General features: G+C 39.0%; 1 protein-coding gene across 1 annotated transcript in view; it reads left to right on the plus strand.

The window, feature by feature from the left end:
* Positions 1–1,340: 1,340 nt before the first annotated feature.
* Positions 1,341–17,723, plus strand: part of si:ch211-196i2.1 (collagen alpha-1(I) chain) — a 117,807-nt gene continuing 101,424 nt past the window's right edge. Inside the window, exon 1 of the mRNA XM_031738971.2 lies at positions 1,341–1,662. Coding sequence (XP_031594831.2) covers positions 1,539–1,662 — 124 coding nt within the window. The 5' untranslated portion in view covers positions 1,341–1,538. The remainder of the gene's footprint in view (positions 1,663–17,723) is intronic.

The raw sequence follows: 17,723 nt of genomic DNA on the forward strand, positions 1-17,723 counted from the left end.
TTCCTTGAAATGTCTCTTGATTGAGTTTGGTATTATTTACCATTCTATTAGAGCTAACATTTTTTTGTTAGCTTGAGACCTTCAGTGGTTTCTACAAGGAAAAGGAAGGTAAGCATTCAGTAGACATTAATTAAATAGGAATTTTAACAAATCCCGGCTTCTCAAGTTTTAAACACACTAACACTTGTGCTGTGCTACCTGATATCTGGAGGTTAGGATGCCAACCACATGAGTACAGATGTAATCAGCTGTTGTTTGAACCAGACATCACAAGCATATTGGGTGACTGACAAGCTGTTACCCAACATGCATAACATGTTATATGTTTCTTTCTGTACAAGGAACCATCATTTATAAATAAACATCATGTATTCAGTATGATGATAAAGTCATCATGAAGGTAACGAGCAAGAAAGGCAAATTCCATTCACCCAAAGTCTTCTGTATAACCAGAAGTCTTTTTATAAGCACATGAGTTGCTTCATGCTGGCTATAAAAAAGGATACATGTGTGAGGCATTACATCTCTCTTTTATATCTTTTATATAGAGTCTATAATGAGGTACAGAAAAAACACAAGGACCTAGAAGATTAACGTAGGTGTTAAGGTTGTGAAAGACTTGCTCTAAACCAAAACAAGTAGTTATGATGGTGAGAGACGTGGAAGCAGTAGATGAAAAGGCAGTAAGCAAAACTTAAAGCAAAACAAGTGGACCAGAGGTCACGTGTCATCTGAGACTTGACTTCCTGTCTACTTATCACAAATCAAGTGTGTTTTTGACTCCTCCATCCCCGCCCCACCTCTTATTCAAACGTTTCAATTATTTGATATAAAAACACTGCTACACTGTGTACTTGCCATGTTGGAGGACACATTTTATTAAAATTTCATAGTTTTTAAGAAAGCCATATTGGTCTCAAGTAGCTTTGGAATCTGCACATTTGACGAGAGTTTAATCTCCCTAACCCATGTCCAGCCAATGTCCTACTTTACCTGTAAGCGTTCTTCCTACCTTTACCCTTTTACCTTTGCCTGTACTGCTTCCTGTTGGTTCCTTAATTGTGAGCTTGGTGCTGTAGTCTGTGTTTGCACCTCACAATGTTGTATGTTTGGAGTGGAATTACAAAAGTTCTAACCATCCCTTGGGAGGCGGAGAGAGGGAAACGAGTCAATCTTTCAAAACAAACAAACTAAGAATAAGTTGAAGACGGGCTCAAAAACAAAAATGGGCGGAGGCCCTGCAGGGATTTAATTGGTCAACAGGAGAGGGGGAGGGGCTTCTCTTTGCTCGATTGGCTCTGCGGTGATGTGATACAGCTGCAGGAGGAGAGAAGCTGCTGCTGGCTGAGAAGGAGGATGAGGAGAGGTGAAGAGGATGAAGAGTTAGTTACTCTGCACTCCGATCCTATTAAAACTGCAGAATTATAGAAAAAGTGCGATTCAGCAATGTTCCCCACTTTTACTGCTCTTTAACTGGATCAGTTCAGACTTTCAGTACTTTTCTAGTTTGCATATGTTTCATTTCTGAAGGCGGGAAGATGTTGCTCAGGTTGTTAAAATGGACAGTTTGCGTTCTCGGGCTCCTCACGACGAGCAACGCCTCACCTGACGACGCATCGGTCGACTTCGGGGGAGAGTCCGGTTCCGGGATGCTGCAAACAGGTAAGAATGGTGCAAACACTTGTGGAGCCTCTCTGCTTTTGAAATAAATATAACCTCACTGATAAGATCAGGTTTACTCTTGCAGCAGTGGAAACCTTTACAAGGAGATGGGTTAAGTCTGTGGTTCTCAGTCATTTACTGGCATGTCACAATTATTAAGACAAAATATGTTCATGCCCCACACCTCATTTTTTTAAGATGATTACCAGCAAAACTTTGAATTTAGCCTATCAGAAACTCTTTCTCTGGCTTCACTTCATATTTTCCACTGTCTTCCTCAGCACACCTGCACTGGCTCAGTGCTCCACGTCTGAGCGCAATTGGGTTACCTAAAGAAGTTTTATAGCTACATTCTTCACATTTGCACCCCTCCACCCAGCTTTGCTTTAAAGTCCCAATCTGCCTGCAACATGGCATCGGTGACATTTAGAATGAAATTAGCACAGTTTTCAATACTTTAAGGCCCATAAAATGCATTTCTCTCGTCAGTTCTGCCATATTAAACAAAGTCATCTATTATGTGCCATAAAATATAAAATCATTGTAGTTTTCTTGGAAATCCAGGAAATGTACCTTTCTGTATTCTTCACCCTTTACTGCAAAAGTGTTATTTTCCTTTTTTATGCCACATTTGCTGATGCATCCCCCTTAAAGGCGCTTATAACCCAGCAGGACAACAGCAGGATGAACTATTAATCAGCTGGACAGCATGACATCATTTTTTCAGAGCAATTTGGATCCAAATGAAAATATTTCACTTCCCATCAGCAGCTCCTCTGACACTCAACAACTGCGGTCGCTCCAAATCTGATGCTTTTCATCTAATCGCTTTTTGGCGTGAGAGCAAACTTAAAGCGTTTGTAGACTGAGGGAATAATTTTGTTTTTGCATGCTGTGAATAGTCAGACCACAATGAACTAATCAGGCCATGACTGTTATTTCTTTATTTATTTTTTGAGCACAGACCACTTATTTTTATGGCTTATTTCAAAGATTCTGACAGCTTCACAAGAAGAAAACACTAATTAAAAAGCTTTTTTAGAGCACATTTGTTATTCAAATTAAAACCTGCTGATAACTATTTCACATCAACAAATTGGAAGCCCTTAAACCACAGATACGAAGTCTCTCATATTCCTAATTTTAAAAGTTGCACTGATTTTGCAACCAGAAAAATGGCCATTTAAATATAGATTCTTGCTGCCAGAGTGCCATTGCTACGGTCGTCTTTAATTAGATTTGTTATCAATGTATCTAAGACAAGACAAAAATGCTTTTATCTCTGAATTAGACAAAGCTTTACAGAATCACACATTTTTAGATAATATAGATGAAAAGAAGAGTTGCCGGAGACATCATTCACAGAAAAATGCCTTTAGTTTGTATTGAATACATGTGGAAACTGAAACCAGAAGTCACCACAGTTTATTAAATCACATGGAATGTGTTTAAGGTGCCAAACAGTCTTAGTTAATCAAAGCATCACTTTCCAGAGCCAGCCCTGTTCTCTCATCAGAGCTTTCACTTGTCTGGAGCTTCTTTGTTGATGCAGTGACTGTGTTGTACGTGCTGCAGGATTACATTGTGTTTTTGAGCCCTTTAATCCATCCCAGAGCTGTGGAAATGAATCTTAGATTGGACTTCTTCCAGTCACATGATTATGTCATGACTGGAGTACCTCTCCATCACACTGTGTTTACTCTCCCATTTGAGTTTTATTACATTTTTTCATTGTTTTCATCTGTATTAGAGCCACACAGGAGACCCAAACAGAAACATCTGAGAACTGTTTAATGTTTTCACTGAGTATTTTCATAGATTTACTGTAGATGTAGTGTAAAAGCTTTGTCCATGGCAGGCGTCACTGAACAGACTAAGGAAATACAGTATACTGTATTTCCTCTGTTATTTTTGGGTTTCTTTACTTAAAGCTTGCCAGGCTCCACATGTAACTGAGATCATTTGGGAATTTCTGAACTCTGCTGATACAATGACTCAAGACATGACAATGAGACGGGGCGTACCACAAGAATAGAACAGAAAGTTTGAGCCAAACCAATTTGCAGTTAACGGAAACAAAGTGGTGTCATTAAGTGGTTTTATTCAGCTTTGCTAAATTTGCCATTAGATCTCTGCAAAAACATCAAAAAGACATGCATGATACCCAAAACTGACCATCTGCACCTTCACTTATTGGTTTATTAGTTATGAACCTTTGTTATGTAAGAATTAGTTACATGCCATGAATTTTATTCCAAAGAAATTCCCTCTGACACTGACACTAACTGTGTAAAAGGCACCCTTTTTTATTTTACTCAGGGACCCTTCCTGAGCAAAATAACCAACTAAACCTTTCAAAAGCACTGATTTAAAAAAAAAATAGTTACAATGTTTGAAGAAACATTAACCAGCTTATTCCCAGTGTTCCGTTTCAATCCTGGCTCCTTGCTCAAAGAAGTTGGCTTGCTTTATTAGTTGCAGTTTGAGGGAAAGGAAAGAGGTCAGCAGTCATTCATCTTTATATCTGTACCCCTTATGACTGCCATAAATGACCTGTACTGTGAGTGGAGCATTCCTTTTTCACATTTTAGACATTTGTTTTATCTGTTCTCATTGTCACTGGCGCTCTGTTTGGGCTTTGACGGCACAGCATTGTCTTTAAGTGCTGAGTCTGCACCTGTCAGACTGGTGGAGAAGGAAAAAAACTGTAATCAGTGCTTATGAAGCCGCCACATGTGTAGGATAAGAATTGTCACTGAGTTTAGAGAATAAAGGAAGATATCTGCTAAAATATTAGCAGGAGATCTAAATTCTACAGTTGGGTGTTTGGTATTATAAAGCAACAAGATTTCATTAGGACCGACAGGACTGGGCGCATTTTACGCACCATACTTTGGACAACTTTACTTTTGTATACTTTTGAACCAAAGCTGCTTTTCATGGTTTGGGTCGGGCCCATTTGTTCCAAATTTAGCATGCAACGATTTGTCTCCTTGATGCACTTCCCTGCATCCTACTTGTAGCTCTATGACTCCTTGAATGTAAGCATTTCTGTCATTCCCAATCCATTCAGTTATGACTTTCAGTCATCCATATCCAGCTGTGATACTCCCACATGTCTTGAATAGCTAGTGTAACCTCTGACCCTGTGAGATAGGTATCACCGGAACATAGTATGCAGAACAGCTGCTGGGAAAAGTTTTGAGATGCCCATGTGTCTGAGTGTCTCCATTCATCTCACCATCACTCATCCACTTTCCTCAGAAGTTGAAATCGCTGACTAACCATCTTGACCTTCTGTGTCAGTGGAGCAAAGTTGTAAGCTTTTTTTTTTAAAGTTTTCAATCATATATACCATGGATAACATAAATGTGGTTCAGATTTAACAACTTCAAAAACGTTTTGCCCTCAGAGCACTCTAAGGATATAGCGTAAGGATATCTTTCTGTGCTGCGCTTTGAAATACAGCAGAAGACATTGGCAAAATGACCTCACTATGAAATTGCAATGAAATGACTGCAGATGTGATGATTTGTCTGGTAGCTGATGGGCAGAAAATATGTCACTAGAAATTTGTTGAACGTTTCTTTTACTTTCTGTTCAATGAATGCACACCACGTTTCTATATAGAAATACTGAAAATGGAAACTTTTTTTTTTTTTTTTAGATTTCATGTAGTCCATCCTTACACCTGCTCAAATGCTATTTTGAGTACATGAATGTCTTTACACCATGGAGAGTATAACAGATGGATGTAGCCATGTTGATGCCAAACAATGGATGAAAGACTCTTGTAGTCAAGTTTCAGGTTGAGCTTTTTCACCATTTTGGTGTGGTGACACAGATTCTGAGGAGGGAGATTTCACTGTGAGACCAATAGCACTGCATGCTTATTGACTGGTGACAGTAGTTTACAAAATGATCTTCAGGTTTTATTCAGTCAAAGTGAAATTGGTGATTAATCCCATACAGTCATCAAGAAAATGTTAACTGAGTTCATAGAGCGAGGGAACCAACAATTATTTTCCAACAAACTTCTGTAGAACTCAAGATTGACATTTTACTCCTTTGAGATTTCTTGTTAACATTTTTAGGCCTTAAACCAAGCCAACCAGCTATGATATGAATCATGAACATGAAAAGGTTTAATTTTTGTTAAAAAAACATATGAAAACAAACAAAAAAATGTGCTCACTAACTGACCTGACATTCACGGGTTTAAACATTTCACTTCACATTGACATTTACACTGTTCAGTCTCATACTTATCTGCCCTAACTTCTACCATAATGTAGAAAGAATAATAATAAAGAGGAATATAATAAATTATAATTGTATGTAGGCTTTGATATATCTTGTATAATTCATATTTATACTTTGATACCTCATTTTTTTTCATATCTGTATTCTTATTTTTTTTATTCATTCTAGTTTCATTTTGGGGGGAAACGCCTTTTTAAATCTGCGTATGTCGTGTACATGTTGCAGAATGAATAAAATGTCTTTGCATTTTCAATTTAAATTTCATTTAAATCACAAGTTAATAAAAATGAGTTTAGAAATTTTAATTCCAAACTGTGGCTTCTTAAAAACATATGTTTCATGAAACAACCATTTCTTTCACTCTGATAAACTGCGGAGAAGGAAATATCAGCATACACATTATGTTGATAGTGTAGCACTGTCATTGTGCATGTTTTTACATTTTTTCCCCCTCTACTGTAGAATCATTGTCACTGAGAGTGATTTTCAGTATGTTCTGCAACACTTATGTCACTTTGCAGAGCCCTAAAGTCAAACCAGATCAAAAGCACAGCACCAGCTATGTCACAGAGATACTCATGCGCTTCCCAGCAGGTTGAGCTCATGATGTCACCGCCAGTATTATGCCGGATCCATAACCAGGCATCTGCATCCAATGAAACATAATCGTGGGCCTTAGTGGCTGGCGAGCCCTGATCTGGAGCCCATTAGGCAGCTTTTAACCAGACGGAGGCCCACGCACACTGTAGCATGTGTGCTGCTATTCCCTGTAGTATGCATAGACTGGGTCATCGGTCTGGTTCTGGGTGTGGAGCAGACCACAGCTTGTGGTTAGCTTTGTTTAAAAAAAAAAAAAAAAAGCGGGTGGAGATGGCTAGGTGCAAACCATATGTTGGACCAGAACGTCTTTCCATCTGCAATCTCTTCTCAAGCCGACTGGAAACAGATGGACGATAGAGTGGGTTGATAGTGTACAGACAAAGTTCCTCAGATGTTTGATATTAGACACAAGTGAAAAAAGAGCTTTTTATTCTTACTTTTTGACGATTTACAGCATTATGCAGTGATGACTTTGTGGTGTCATTTCCCAGTTTGTACCCCACTGTCGGGCCACGTCAGTGAGACCAACAATTACAGCCCGTAGGACACAAAGACACAGGACAGTTTAACAATGCAGTTGTTTCTGTTTGTGGTTCCACTTATTTTAACACACATATTTGTGTCCACGCACTACGTAGGACTAAGTTGCAAATGTTGAACACCTGCCTTGCGGTGACTATAAGAGCACGTTGCACCTGGTATTACAAGTTGTACTGTTTTATTTGTGGTGTGCCAATTTACATTCCTTAGGTTGAATAACTATGTTTAGTGGTTTGATTTAAAACTGTTTTCCATTAAAGTACCACAGAGGAGGAGTATAGGCACATATTGAAATTCACTTCATTTTTACCAGTGTACTGGTCATGCTCCAAATAGTGCTGTAGTTCACCGCAGTAAACTGTGACACTTCTATGCTTTTGAAGACTGAAAAATGATTTTTTTAATGAAAACACAGCCTGTATATAAAAGATGGATACTGCCACCAAGACATCTAAAATAAGGTTGTGAAGCCTTAACCCTCTGGGGTCCAGGGTATAATTGGCCGTTTTTGACTACTTTTGATTTTACCTCTATATTTCACCTTTAAAATATGTTTTTCTTGCCTTGTTTGGTATCATTATTTTCAGCACAACCTCAAATATCTGAAATTTGAGTTATTTTTTCATTTTGGTATACTATATTAGCACAATTGATCTAAATTCAGACAAAAAATTCAAAATCCGAGTAGAAAAAAATTATATTTTTTACTGTAAAACCCACAAACATGTTTAACGAATCATTTTCATAACTTGAAATGCAAATAGAAATTGTACATTTCTAAAAATTATGCACAAGTTTTGCAAACAACAAAGTTATATGGTACTATTTACCTAAAAATGCAGCCAAGGCCTCAGGCGTTTTTTTTTTTTTTATATAACCATTTAAATCTATTTACAGAACAATCAGGTATGCTGCATCAAATAAGAAGGCACACAAATTATTTGTGCCAGTCCAAAAATGTAGTTTGTGTTCAGTATAAGACAGAGGAGAACACCACAGGCCTAAACCCTGCAGGTCTGACTGCAGGAGGTGCATCAGTCCAGTTTTCCACATGGGAACAGCGTTTACACTGGAATCTGCCTTTGACGGCTTTTTTTGGAGAAAATATGAAACTCAGCAGTCTAACTGACACACAATACAAAACAATAACTACACAACAAACTAACTATAGCCTCCAAACACGCTAAACATCAATGTCTCACATATGAAAACTCGCTCTCTCTCTCTTTCTTTTGCTCGCCCGCTTTCCGTCGCGGGTGTCACTCCTAAAAACTTCCCCCTCTCCCTAAACAACCAAATGTCACATGTTGCCATATCATTTTTTTGATTGGCTGACATGGTAAACTCTAACACCAATAGGGAAGGGGTGTTTTTTCTTTTTCTTTTTTCACTAGCAAGCGGAGAGTTTTTGCTAGCACTGTCTGTAGAAAACGCCATTTTTACCGTTCTTCCCGCTGTAAACACCACTGTTTTGTTCAGAAAAAAACATCGTGTGTATTTTTAATCATAACTCTGGTTTTACGTGGCCCATCGACACAATTCAAAAACTGGTATATAGTTTGAAGTCCACACTTTCGACCCAAGTTGGCATGGAGACTCTGACTCACTGGATCTTGTAGCTGTGTCGTCTTAAATTGGTCGTGATTTTTGACGCGCCGGCGCGTCCGGCGACCCCAGAGGGTTAAGTAAACGCTTGGCCATCGGAATACTGGTGTTTTGAAACCACACATGATGAATGAAGGGTGAAACTGACTAACTGAGGGACTTTGCAGGCTAATTTTATAAACTATATAAAAGGAATTTAATGAAAAATGAGCATTATATTGCATTTAGTTTGACTGAGGTTCCAGACTAAGTGAGAAACAGGAGCTTTTTCTCATGCTTCTATACTATTTGATGCTTTTTTGCAACACCCTGCTGTCCATGAAAAAAATTCAGCAATGTCCATCTTTTATATACAGTTTGTTTACAAGTGAAACAGGATATGAATGGATAGTTGGAGATAAAATATTTAAACTAAAGGTATCCACCTTTATGCTTTATTTATTCTTTAAAGGAGTTTTTCAGAGATGATCCTGTAGGGATCTGCAGCTCCTGTTAGTTTTATTGAGCATCTTATTTTTTGTACTGCACCTTTACTGCTGTGGTTCACTCTCACTGTTCTTATAGCATTATAAAACCCCACTATGCACTACGTTCTTAGCATCCAACAAAAGATAGACACAGTTGCAAACAGCATGTGAATATAGCAGCGAAGACCAGGACTGCAACTGCTCACCAGTAACTTTGCTAAGATGGTTAATAGTGCAAGTCAGTGTAGTTCACACTTTGTTTCTGCTGCCCCCTAGTGGTCAAAACAATTACTAATTATATTTGTGAGCAGCAATGCATGGTTTTTGGTGTTAGTTATGAATATTATTATTACATGTTGTTTTCTAATATTGTATTGCTTGTGTTGCTAATATAAAAACACACTGTGGTTATGAGCAGAGAGCTCAGTTACAGCAGTCAGCGTGATGTAAATCTGGCGCAGCAGATTGGTGCCTCATAGCAGAACTTGACTTTATTTGGCAACCATTTGCCCCCTGAGACACATTTAAACTATCATATAATTGCAATTCATCATTTAAAAAAAGTTGAGGTGGAGCCAGGAGGCTGGTTTTAACTGCTGCAGCTGGGACATGTGTAACTGCCTAAATATGCTTGTGTTCTGCACAATAGATGCCAGGTGATGCAATGTTGTCTCATACCAGTGAGACACACTTAATCTCTGTTCTTGCTGCACACGCTATTTTTTTGTGTCATAGTCTTTTAGCCACATGTTTAAAAAAATCCACATTCAGATGAGAAGATACAGTGTTAAGTTGTCAGCTAAAACTAGATTGGTCAGCAAGGTGCAGGGTACACAAGCCCACTAATTAGTTACCAACGCTTTAAAAATCTAGAATTTGACTCACTAAAACTGGAGCACAGACAGTCTTTTAGTACAATTAGCCACACATTTACTTAAGTGAATTATCTATGGTAGTTCATCGCCTAAAATCATCACACTCCCCATCAGATTGTCTTCCCCCAAGTCTGCTAAAAATATTTTTGATACTATTGGCCCTTTTATCCAGAGATTAAAGAACTCTTCTGTTGTTGCAGGCTGTGTCCCATCATGTTTTAAACAGGTTACAGTTCTTGAAAAACACAGTCTGGATGCAACTGTTCTGGCTAATTACTGGACAATTTTGAAGCTCCCTGTTCTTTCAAAAGCTTTAGAGAAATTAGTCTACTCACAGTTGCAAGTTCATCTTGATCATAATGGGATCTCTGAAGTTTTAATCTGGTTATAAATCACTACATAGCACTAAGATGGCCATTAAAAGGGTTTTAATGATTTGATATTCTCCTATCACAACTAGAATCAAGTGTTCGGCTAAAGGAATCTGTTCTTCAGTGGTTTCAGTTCTACTTATCTGGACTTTTTATGTGAACATGGGCCCCTACAGCTTGAAAATAGCCCCTCTTAGTTATGGTGTGCCTCAAGGCTCAATTTTGGGTCCAGCCTGGTTTACACTGTATATGTTGCCACTGGGGTCTATATTTTCACGGTATAACCTTTCATTTCACTGTTTTGCAGATGACTTGCAGATTTATTTGCCTTTAAAAGTAGGGACAGACATTTCAGCTGTTATTGCGTTGCCTTGAAGACGTTAAACAGTGGGTTTCCTAAATTTTTCAAAACTAAATGGAAAAAATATATATATATATTTTTTTTTAACAGGGCCTTTTAACATGTGTGTTTATAGGGATTCACTCACTTTTGGAGATGACCTCAGGTGGCCATTTCTAAAACTGCAGTTGTTACCATTTGGATTCATGTTTTTGTCCAAGAAGTTGTTGCTGAATTGGGATTTATTAAACTCACCTACTAAATGGCAGATTTTTTTTCTTTATTTAGTGCTTTCTCATTTTTTTCAGCTGGTAATAAGTTGATTTAAACCTCCTTGATGAACTGAAGATCTTTGGGTTGAGCAATAAGCATGATGGGCTGAAATGAAAAGCCCTCAACATGTTCAGAAATGTCCTCCATTATGATGCACATGTGCAGATGCTTATCTTTATTGGTTTGGCTGAGCTTGACTGAAAAACGACCTGAGGTGACAACTATGTTATGAATAAAAGAGCTTGAGCAGGTCCTACGTTGAACAGCTGGAGGAAAGTCGTAAGACCGGCTTTGTTTTTCTTTTTTTGCTTTACTTTTCTGTGAGTGAACCATAACCTTCTTTCAAACTCCTATCAACTGCTGTCTGTCAGGGCCTGCTCAACCTACTGAGCTTTTTTTTTTTTTTTTTACTTTAATGTGACTGATTCATTTTGAAGTCTTTGCTTAGTCCAGCATGATGCCTTCGCTGCTCACGTTTTGGTCCAGACTGCTCAAGGTTTATCAGCCTCTGAGGATTTGTTTCTTGGGGCCACAGACCCCAGTCTGGATTTGTCAATCAAAGTTTGCCCAAAGACCTTCAGCTTTGTGCACGAGTGTGTATTCATGTGTGTTTTTGCTTGTGCAGATTTGTTGTTTGTCCACAGGACACATTCAAGTTTATCATTATGTAAGCAAGAAGCTGGTAATCAGTGCTACAGCCTTGGCTCTACATCACTGTGAAAGTGTTAAACAAAACTGATGCTCTGTGCAACTTGATGACGATTTGATTTTTAAAGCAGAGTTACCCAACTGCCATACCAGATTAAAATTAGGTTTAAGAGCAAGTACGTCAGGGATTCAATTACAGAGAAAAATGACTTCACCAAGTTTCTTTTTGCTTTTTGTGTTGATTTTGTTTTTGCAGGATCATCTGTCATTATCACACAACATGTGCATGCTACACTAATAGCCAAGAACTATTTTGCACTGCATGAATGAATTAAATAAATAATCAACATGCCTTTGCCTTCAGGTTTTTTAAAATTATTATTATTAGTAAATATTCAATACATGGTAACTATTATCCTTCTAATGTAACCAAAATCAGATGCTGTTTCTTTTATCGTTGCACTTGGCTCCTAAAATATTTGCACTCTCTTTGGCCTTTCTGTCTGCAGCTCGTACCCACAATGCAAATCTGCAAATTTAAACTTTACAAACAGCCCAGCTTAGTTTTTGCTTCCAACAGCAGCAGCAGCATGGTAGTCTTAACAAAATTAACCGACATTTATGAGAAAAAGTTTATGCTCAGAAGCAACCATCAGTGCCGATTTTAACTGGAACTGAAATAATGGACTATAAATAAGGGAGGGGTGCCTCAAAACAGGTTGTAAACACCAATATGATGTTTTGGTGAATGAAAAATTTTATATATTCCGAAAAGTATTAAAAACTTTATAGTACTACTACTTTATATTCTGTTTGTGTGAATGGAGTGTAAACGCTGTGGTCAAAACCTCACAGCATACAGTGCTCAACAAATTTATTAGAACAAAAATTTGAAGAAAAATACAAATATTTCAGAAATATGTTAAAAATTAAAATGTTATTCATTAAGAAAAATTATATTATCTGAATTCAAATTTTTATACCCAAATTTGAGCCGGCAGTCTGGACTCTGAGAAGTCATAAATGAGTTAATTAAACATTCAACCACTAGAACTGATTTTTGTTGTTCAGGATTGCAGGTGAATTACTGTTACTTTTTTAAGTTTTAAAAAAAACTTTACTTTTTTTCCTACTTTTTTTTGGCGTGGACCCTGAAAGCAGACTGAAGTGGGCGTTTATGTTTTTGAATTGTTTCTTTACAAAAAGGTGAATAAGCAAATCTAAAGTGTGTGAAGGTGTGAGACTAGGCACACACACACAGGAGCTCTGTGGAGGAGGACAGAGTTAATGATGGCTCAAATGGAGTCATTGGTTTGTGGACTGGATCGTAAAGATTGGAAACGGTCTTACTTGAGTGAGAGGTGAGTTTAGCCCTGGGAGGTGTCTGAGTTTGCAGGCGAGTTTCCAGAGGTGGGAGAGGAGAATTGCTGGAGAGTGAGCTGGAAGGCAGAGCTGGTGAGTCCTTTTCTTTACACGTTTCCAAGCTGATTCTGGATGGAACGTGTCACAAGTTCAGAGATTCAGGAGATTAAGGTCCCAGAGATACAGATGATTCACTAATGCATGAGCCTGGTAAGTGAAAGGAGCAGAGTATCCCAACACAAAACAGACTTGAACTCTTCCCACAGGTGGATCAAACACCTAATGCTAACCTCACCTCTCCATCTGCAAAATAATAAAGAGGTTAACACTTCTTTAACATTAAAAATATCATTTTGATTAAAGAGCTAATGCGTACTGATGGATTACCCAATGATGATTTTGAAAAATGATTTTGGTAATTACCAATAATTTAGGGCAGCTGTGGCATAAACCTAAATAAATTTGTTAAAAACTCTATGTGAGTATAAAATCCTCTGAATACAGTGCAGTGATTGTTCAGTTTTATAGCTTTTTTCATGGGCTGTCAAAAGTCTGATGTTGATGCAAATGTTCAAAAACAACAAATTTTTCAGAATCTGTGGTTCCCCTTAGGTTTAACCATCCAGGGTGACTGCCGTTCTCTTGCCATGTTTCACCAGGTCTGGTCCCATGGATAGGAGTCAGCACTTTATTTGGCGTGTTTTGCGTGGGGTGAATGAACCCAAGCACAACATGGAAACCATTTTTTCTGCCTTGGTGTGCTGAATCATTTTATTGCGCTGTGGCTCAAAATCATAAATTATGTCGATTTTTGAGCAAAAAACAAATGAATGCACATGCTTACGAGATGCCTACATGGTTAATAATCATGGTTTGCAAAATCCTCTGCCATCCATCATCATTAAGGCATCCTTGTCTATTACTTTTCCTTCTCATATTGAGTGAGGATAACCTGGCTGTCGTGACCCAGCTGTGTTCTTGACTCTGATTAGGTGAGAGTGATGTAATCGACTGAGGTCTCTGCTGCTGACAGACATGAAGAGAAAACCACTGGTATCTGTCCTGCTGGCGCCCTTCCACACAGACACATGTCTTCCAAGATGTCTGACTGTTGTTGTCACTACCATGTTGCAGACCTCACACTTGTTAAAGGAGTCAGAATGAGCACATGCTGTTTTTAGGACTAATTGTTCTACATTCATGAGAATTTCTACGTGACATCTATTCTTTATTAAGTCAGCCATGTGTTGTGGTTTATTGCCTGAGATGGATTTGTTCCGTCTACTCTGTATTGTGGTGCATGCTCTCAGCCTGTTTACTGCAGACGTGAAGAGTAACCAGCTCAACTGCTTCTTCAGTTCTAGGGTCAAATGGTGGAGAGTCCCAGATTTAAACCCCGTGGGAGTATCCCCCCCAAAGAGGGACAAAAGGACCTCTGATGATCCTCTACCTAATCACATGAGCCAAGGTGTGAAAACAGGTGTGGGTCACAATCAGCCAGGGTTTTGGGTGAGCTCATTGTGAAACCTGGCCCCACCCTATCATGTGATTTCCTGAGGTCAGATGGCCCAGGATGTGAGTGGGCGTTAAGGCGTCTGGGAGGGAACTCAAAACTGGATTATAGATGGCAGACAGTTGGTGTCGTAGACCACCGCCTCTGTTCAAAGATGGTCGCTCACAGTGGACATAAATGGCTTCTTTCACTCCTCTTTCAAACCATCTGCCCTCTCCGTCCAAAATGTGAACATTGGCATCCTCGAAAGAGTGTCCTTTGTCCTTTAGATGCAGATGGACTGCTGAGTCTTGTCCTGTGGAGGTGGCTCTTCTATGTTGTGCCATGTGCTTGTGAAGTGGCTGTTTGGTCTCTCCAATGTAGAGGTCCGGGCATTCCTCGCTGCACTGTACAGCATACACCACGTTGTTAAGTTTGTGTTTTGGAGTTTTGTCTTTCGGGTGAACCAGTTTCTGTCTGAGTGTGTTGCTGGGTCTGAAGTACACTGGGATGTCGTGCTTGGAGAAAACTCCTGAGTTTCTCTGATACACCGGCTACATAGGGGATGACAATGTTGTTGCGTCTGTCTTTCTTATCCTCCCTCGCTGGTGTCTGATCTTCTTTTCTGTGCATCTTTGCTGACTTTATAAACGCCCAATTAGGATAACCACATGTTTTAAGTGCTTCCTTTACATGTGTGTGTTCCTTCTTTTTCCCTTCAGGCTTAGAGGGAACATGTTCTGCCCGGTGGTGTAGGGTCCTAATTACTCCAAGTTTGTGTTCTAGAGGGTGATGGGAGTCAAAGAGGAGGTACTGGTCCGTGTGTGTGGGCTTCCGGTAAACTTCAGTGTTGAGGTTGCCATTCTCTTCAATGTGCACAGCGCAGTCCAGGAAAGGCAAACAGTCGTCCTTTGTGTCTTCCCTGGTGAACTTGATGTTTTTATCCACGGCGTTAATGTGCGTAGTGAAGGATTCCACTTCTTGTGTTTTGATTTTGACCCAGGTGTCGTCTACATATCTGTACCAGTGGCTGGGTACTCTCCCTTTAAAAGAGCCAAGAGCCTTTCTTTCCACTTCCTCCATGTAAAGGTTGGCTACAATAGGTGACACTGGGGAGCCCATGGCACAGCCATGTTTTTGTCTGTAGAAACCCTCGTTGTATTTGAAATATGTAGTGGTAAGGCAGAGGTCTAAAAGTGTGCAAATCTGATCGGGGGTGAAGTTGGTCCTGTCCTCCAAGGAGCTGTCTTCTTGTAGTCGTTTTCTGACAGTCTCCACTGCCTCCGTGGTGGGTATGCAAGCGAAGAGAGAGACTACACCAAAGGACACCATGGTTTCATCTGAATCCAGGGTAAGTTTCTGGACCTTGTCAGTGAAGTCTGTGGAGTTCTTGATGTGATGTGGGGTGTTCCCCACAAGAGGTGCTAGGATGGTAGAAAGGTGTTTCGAAATGTTGTAAGTGGCTGAGTTTATGCTACTGACAATGAGTCTGAGTGGAACACCTTGTTTGTGGACCTTAGGAAGTCCGTAAATGCAGGGTATGGCATCCCCTGGGTAAAGTCGGTGATATGTAAGGCGGTCAGTGATTTTGTCCTTTTCAAGGTCCTGAAGGCAAGCTATAACTTTCTTTTTGTAGCTGCTTGTGGGGTCTCACTTTAAGGCTTCGTAGGTATTTTTGTCACTGAGGAGAGCTGTGATCTTTGCAACATTATGTTATTATTCAATAGAGGAGATATTAATTATTATAGTAATATACTCTGGTTTTTGTTTTTCCAGATAACCTTTTTTTTTTTTTTCATTTGTCATTTTGATGATTTTGTGCTCATTAACTTATCAGGCGACTGACCAGTTGCTTCAGCACCAGTACTATTTGTTAGACGATATTTTCTGCATATTAAGGCGCAAATTTTGTCAGTTATTCACACTGAAGCTAACTGAATACAGCTCAGAATGAGTGGGTCTGTGTGGCTGGATACTAAAGTACAATAGCGCTATGGCTACATCAGCATGCCCACGACAAACACAGATGTTTGGTAGCTATAATGTTTAGTATATTCACCATTTAAAATTTGCATTAGAGCAGTCTAATGATTTTTAATCAGCACTGAGAAGTATAAGGATTTCTATCAGTATATAACAAGCCAGTGGTCTACCGTGTCTAAGTTGATCACCCATCAGAACAAAGCATACCTGGCAACAATCTGGTTTATTCTGGGTTTCTGCCATATTTGCAGACTCTAACCCAATGGCCTTTAGTTTCGTCATTTCACCTGGGAAACTGCTGAAATTTGTGTGAGCCTGTAATTTTCTTTTGAATAATTGGAATATATGAATTAGTACGTTTCGTGTGTTCATCTAATGTTACCCAAGATTCCAGAATGTCTGTGAAACACAGTCTAGACACACAGTTGACACACTAAATATAGTTTCTACTTATCCATCGATTAAAAGAGTATGTGGTGCTGATCTGTTAGTTGCTGAATGACTTTGCTGCTGTCTCAGCTGTTGTTTGATGATTCAGCTCTACTTACTGCAAAGAGACATTAAAGAGCAAGAATTTTTTTTTAAAAAAATGAAAGAAGAAGGAAATAATAGCTAGTTGAACCATGTGCTAATTTTTGACTTTGTTATAGTTGCAAAAGTATTCATAGATTTGTGCTTTCAGATTTAATAAGTTGCAATTGAAACATTGTAAAAAGACCAACACAAAAATCTTCCCAAGCATATTCAGAGAGTTACAGCCATTTTTGATAAAAATCATCTGGAATGGATCGTTTATTGAAAATTGTTGCACCTTGTTTATTTGTTAATTTAGTTTGCAAAAACCTATTTTTTTGGACATCGGACGAGCCTTTCAAAGTGTCATAGCAGCATGAATTGATCCAGAAAAAGTCTATTCAATGCAATGTTTGGCTTAATTTTAGAGTTTTAACCACACGGAGAAAACACAGATGTACGTAGCACTGTTTGTACAGCGGTAACAGCAGCGGCTGTCTTGCGGTGCTGTTCTCATACACTGATAGGCCCGGATCCTGTTTCATTTCAGTCTGAAAATACATTTATGTTCCAGCTTGAGAGGAAAGAACATGAATCAGGTTCCCTACTGTAGTAACATGGTTGCAATGTAACATGAAACATGTACAGTATCAGTTATGTACCCGGGAAACTAATCTGGTTTTCTGTTGTGAGTCATGGCTATAACATTACTGAACAAAAACAACAATC

This window comes from Oreochromis aureus, linkage group 7 (genome assembly GCF_013358895.1).
Source record: "Oreochromis aureus strain Israel breed Guangdong linkage group 7, ZZ_aureus, whole genome shotgun sequence".
Lineage (NCBI taxonomy): Eukaryota > Metazoa > Chordata > Actinopteri > Cichliformes > Cichlidae > Oreochromis > Oreochromis aureus.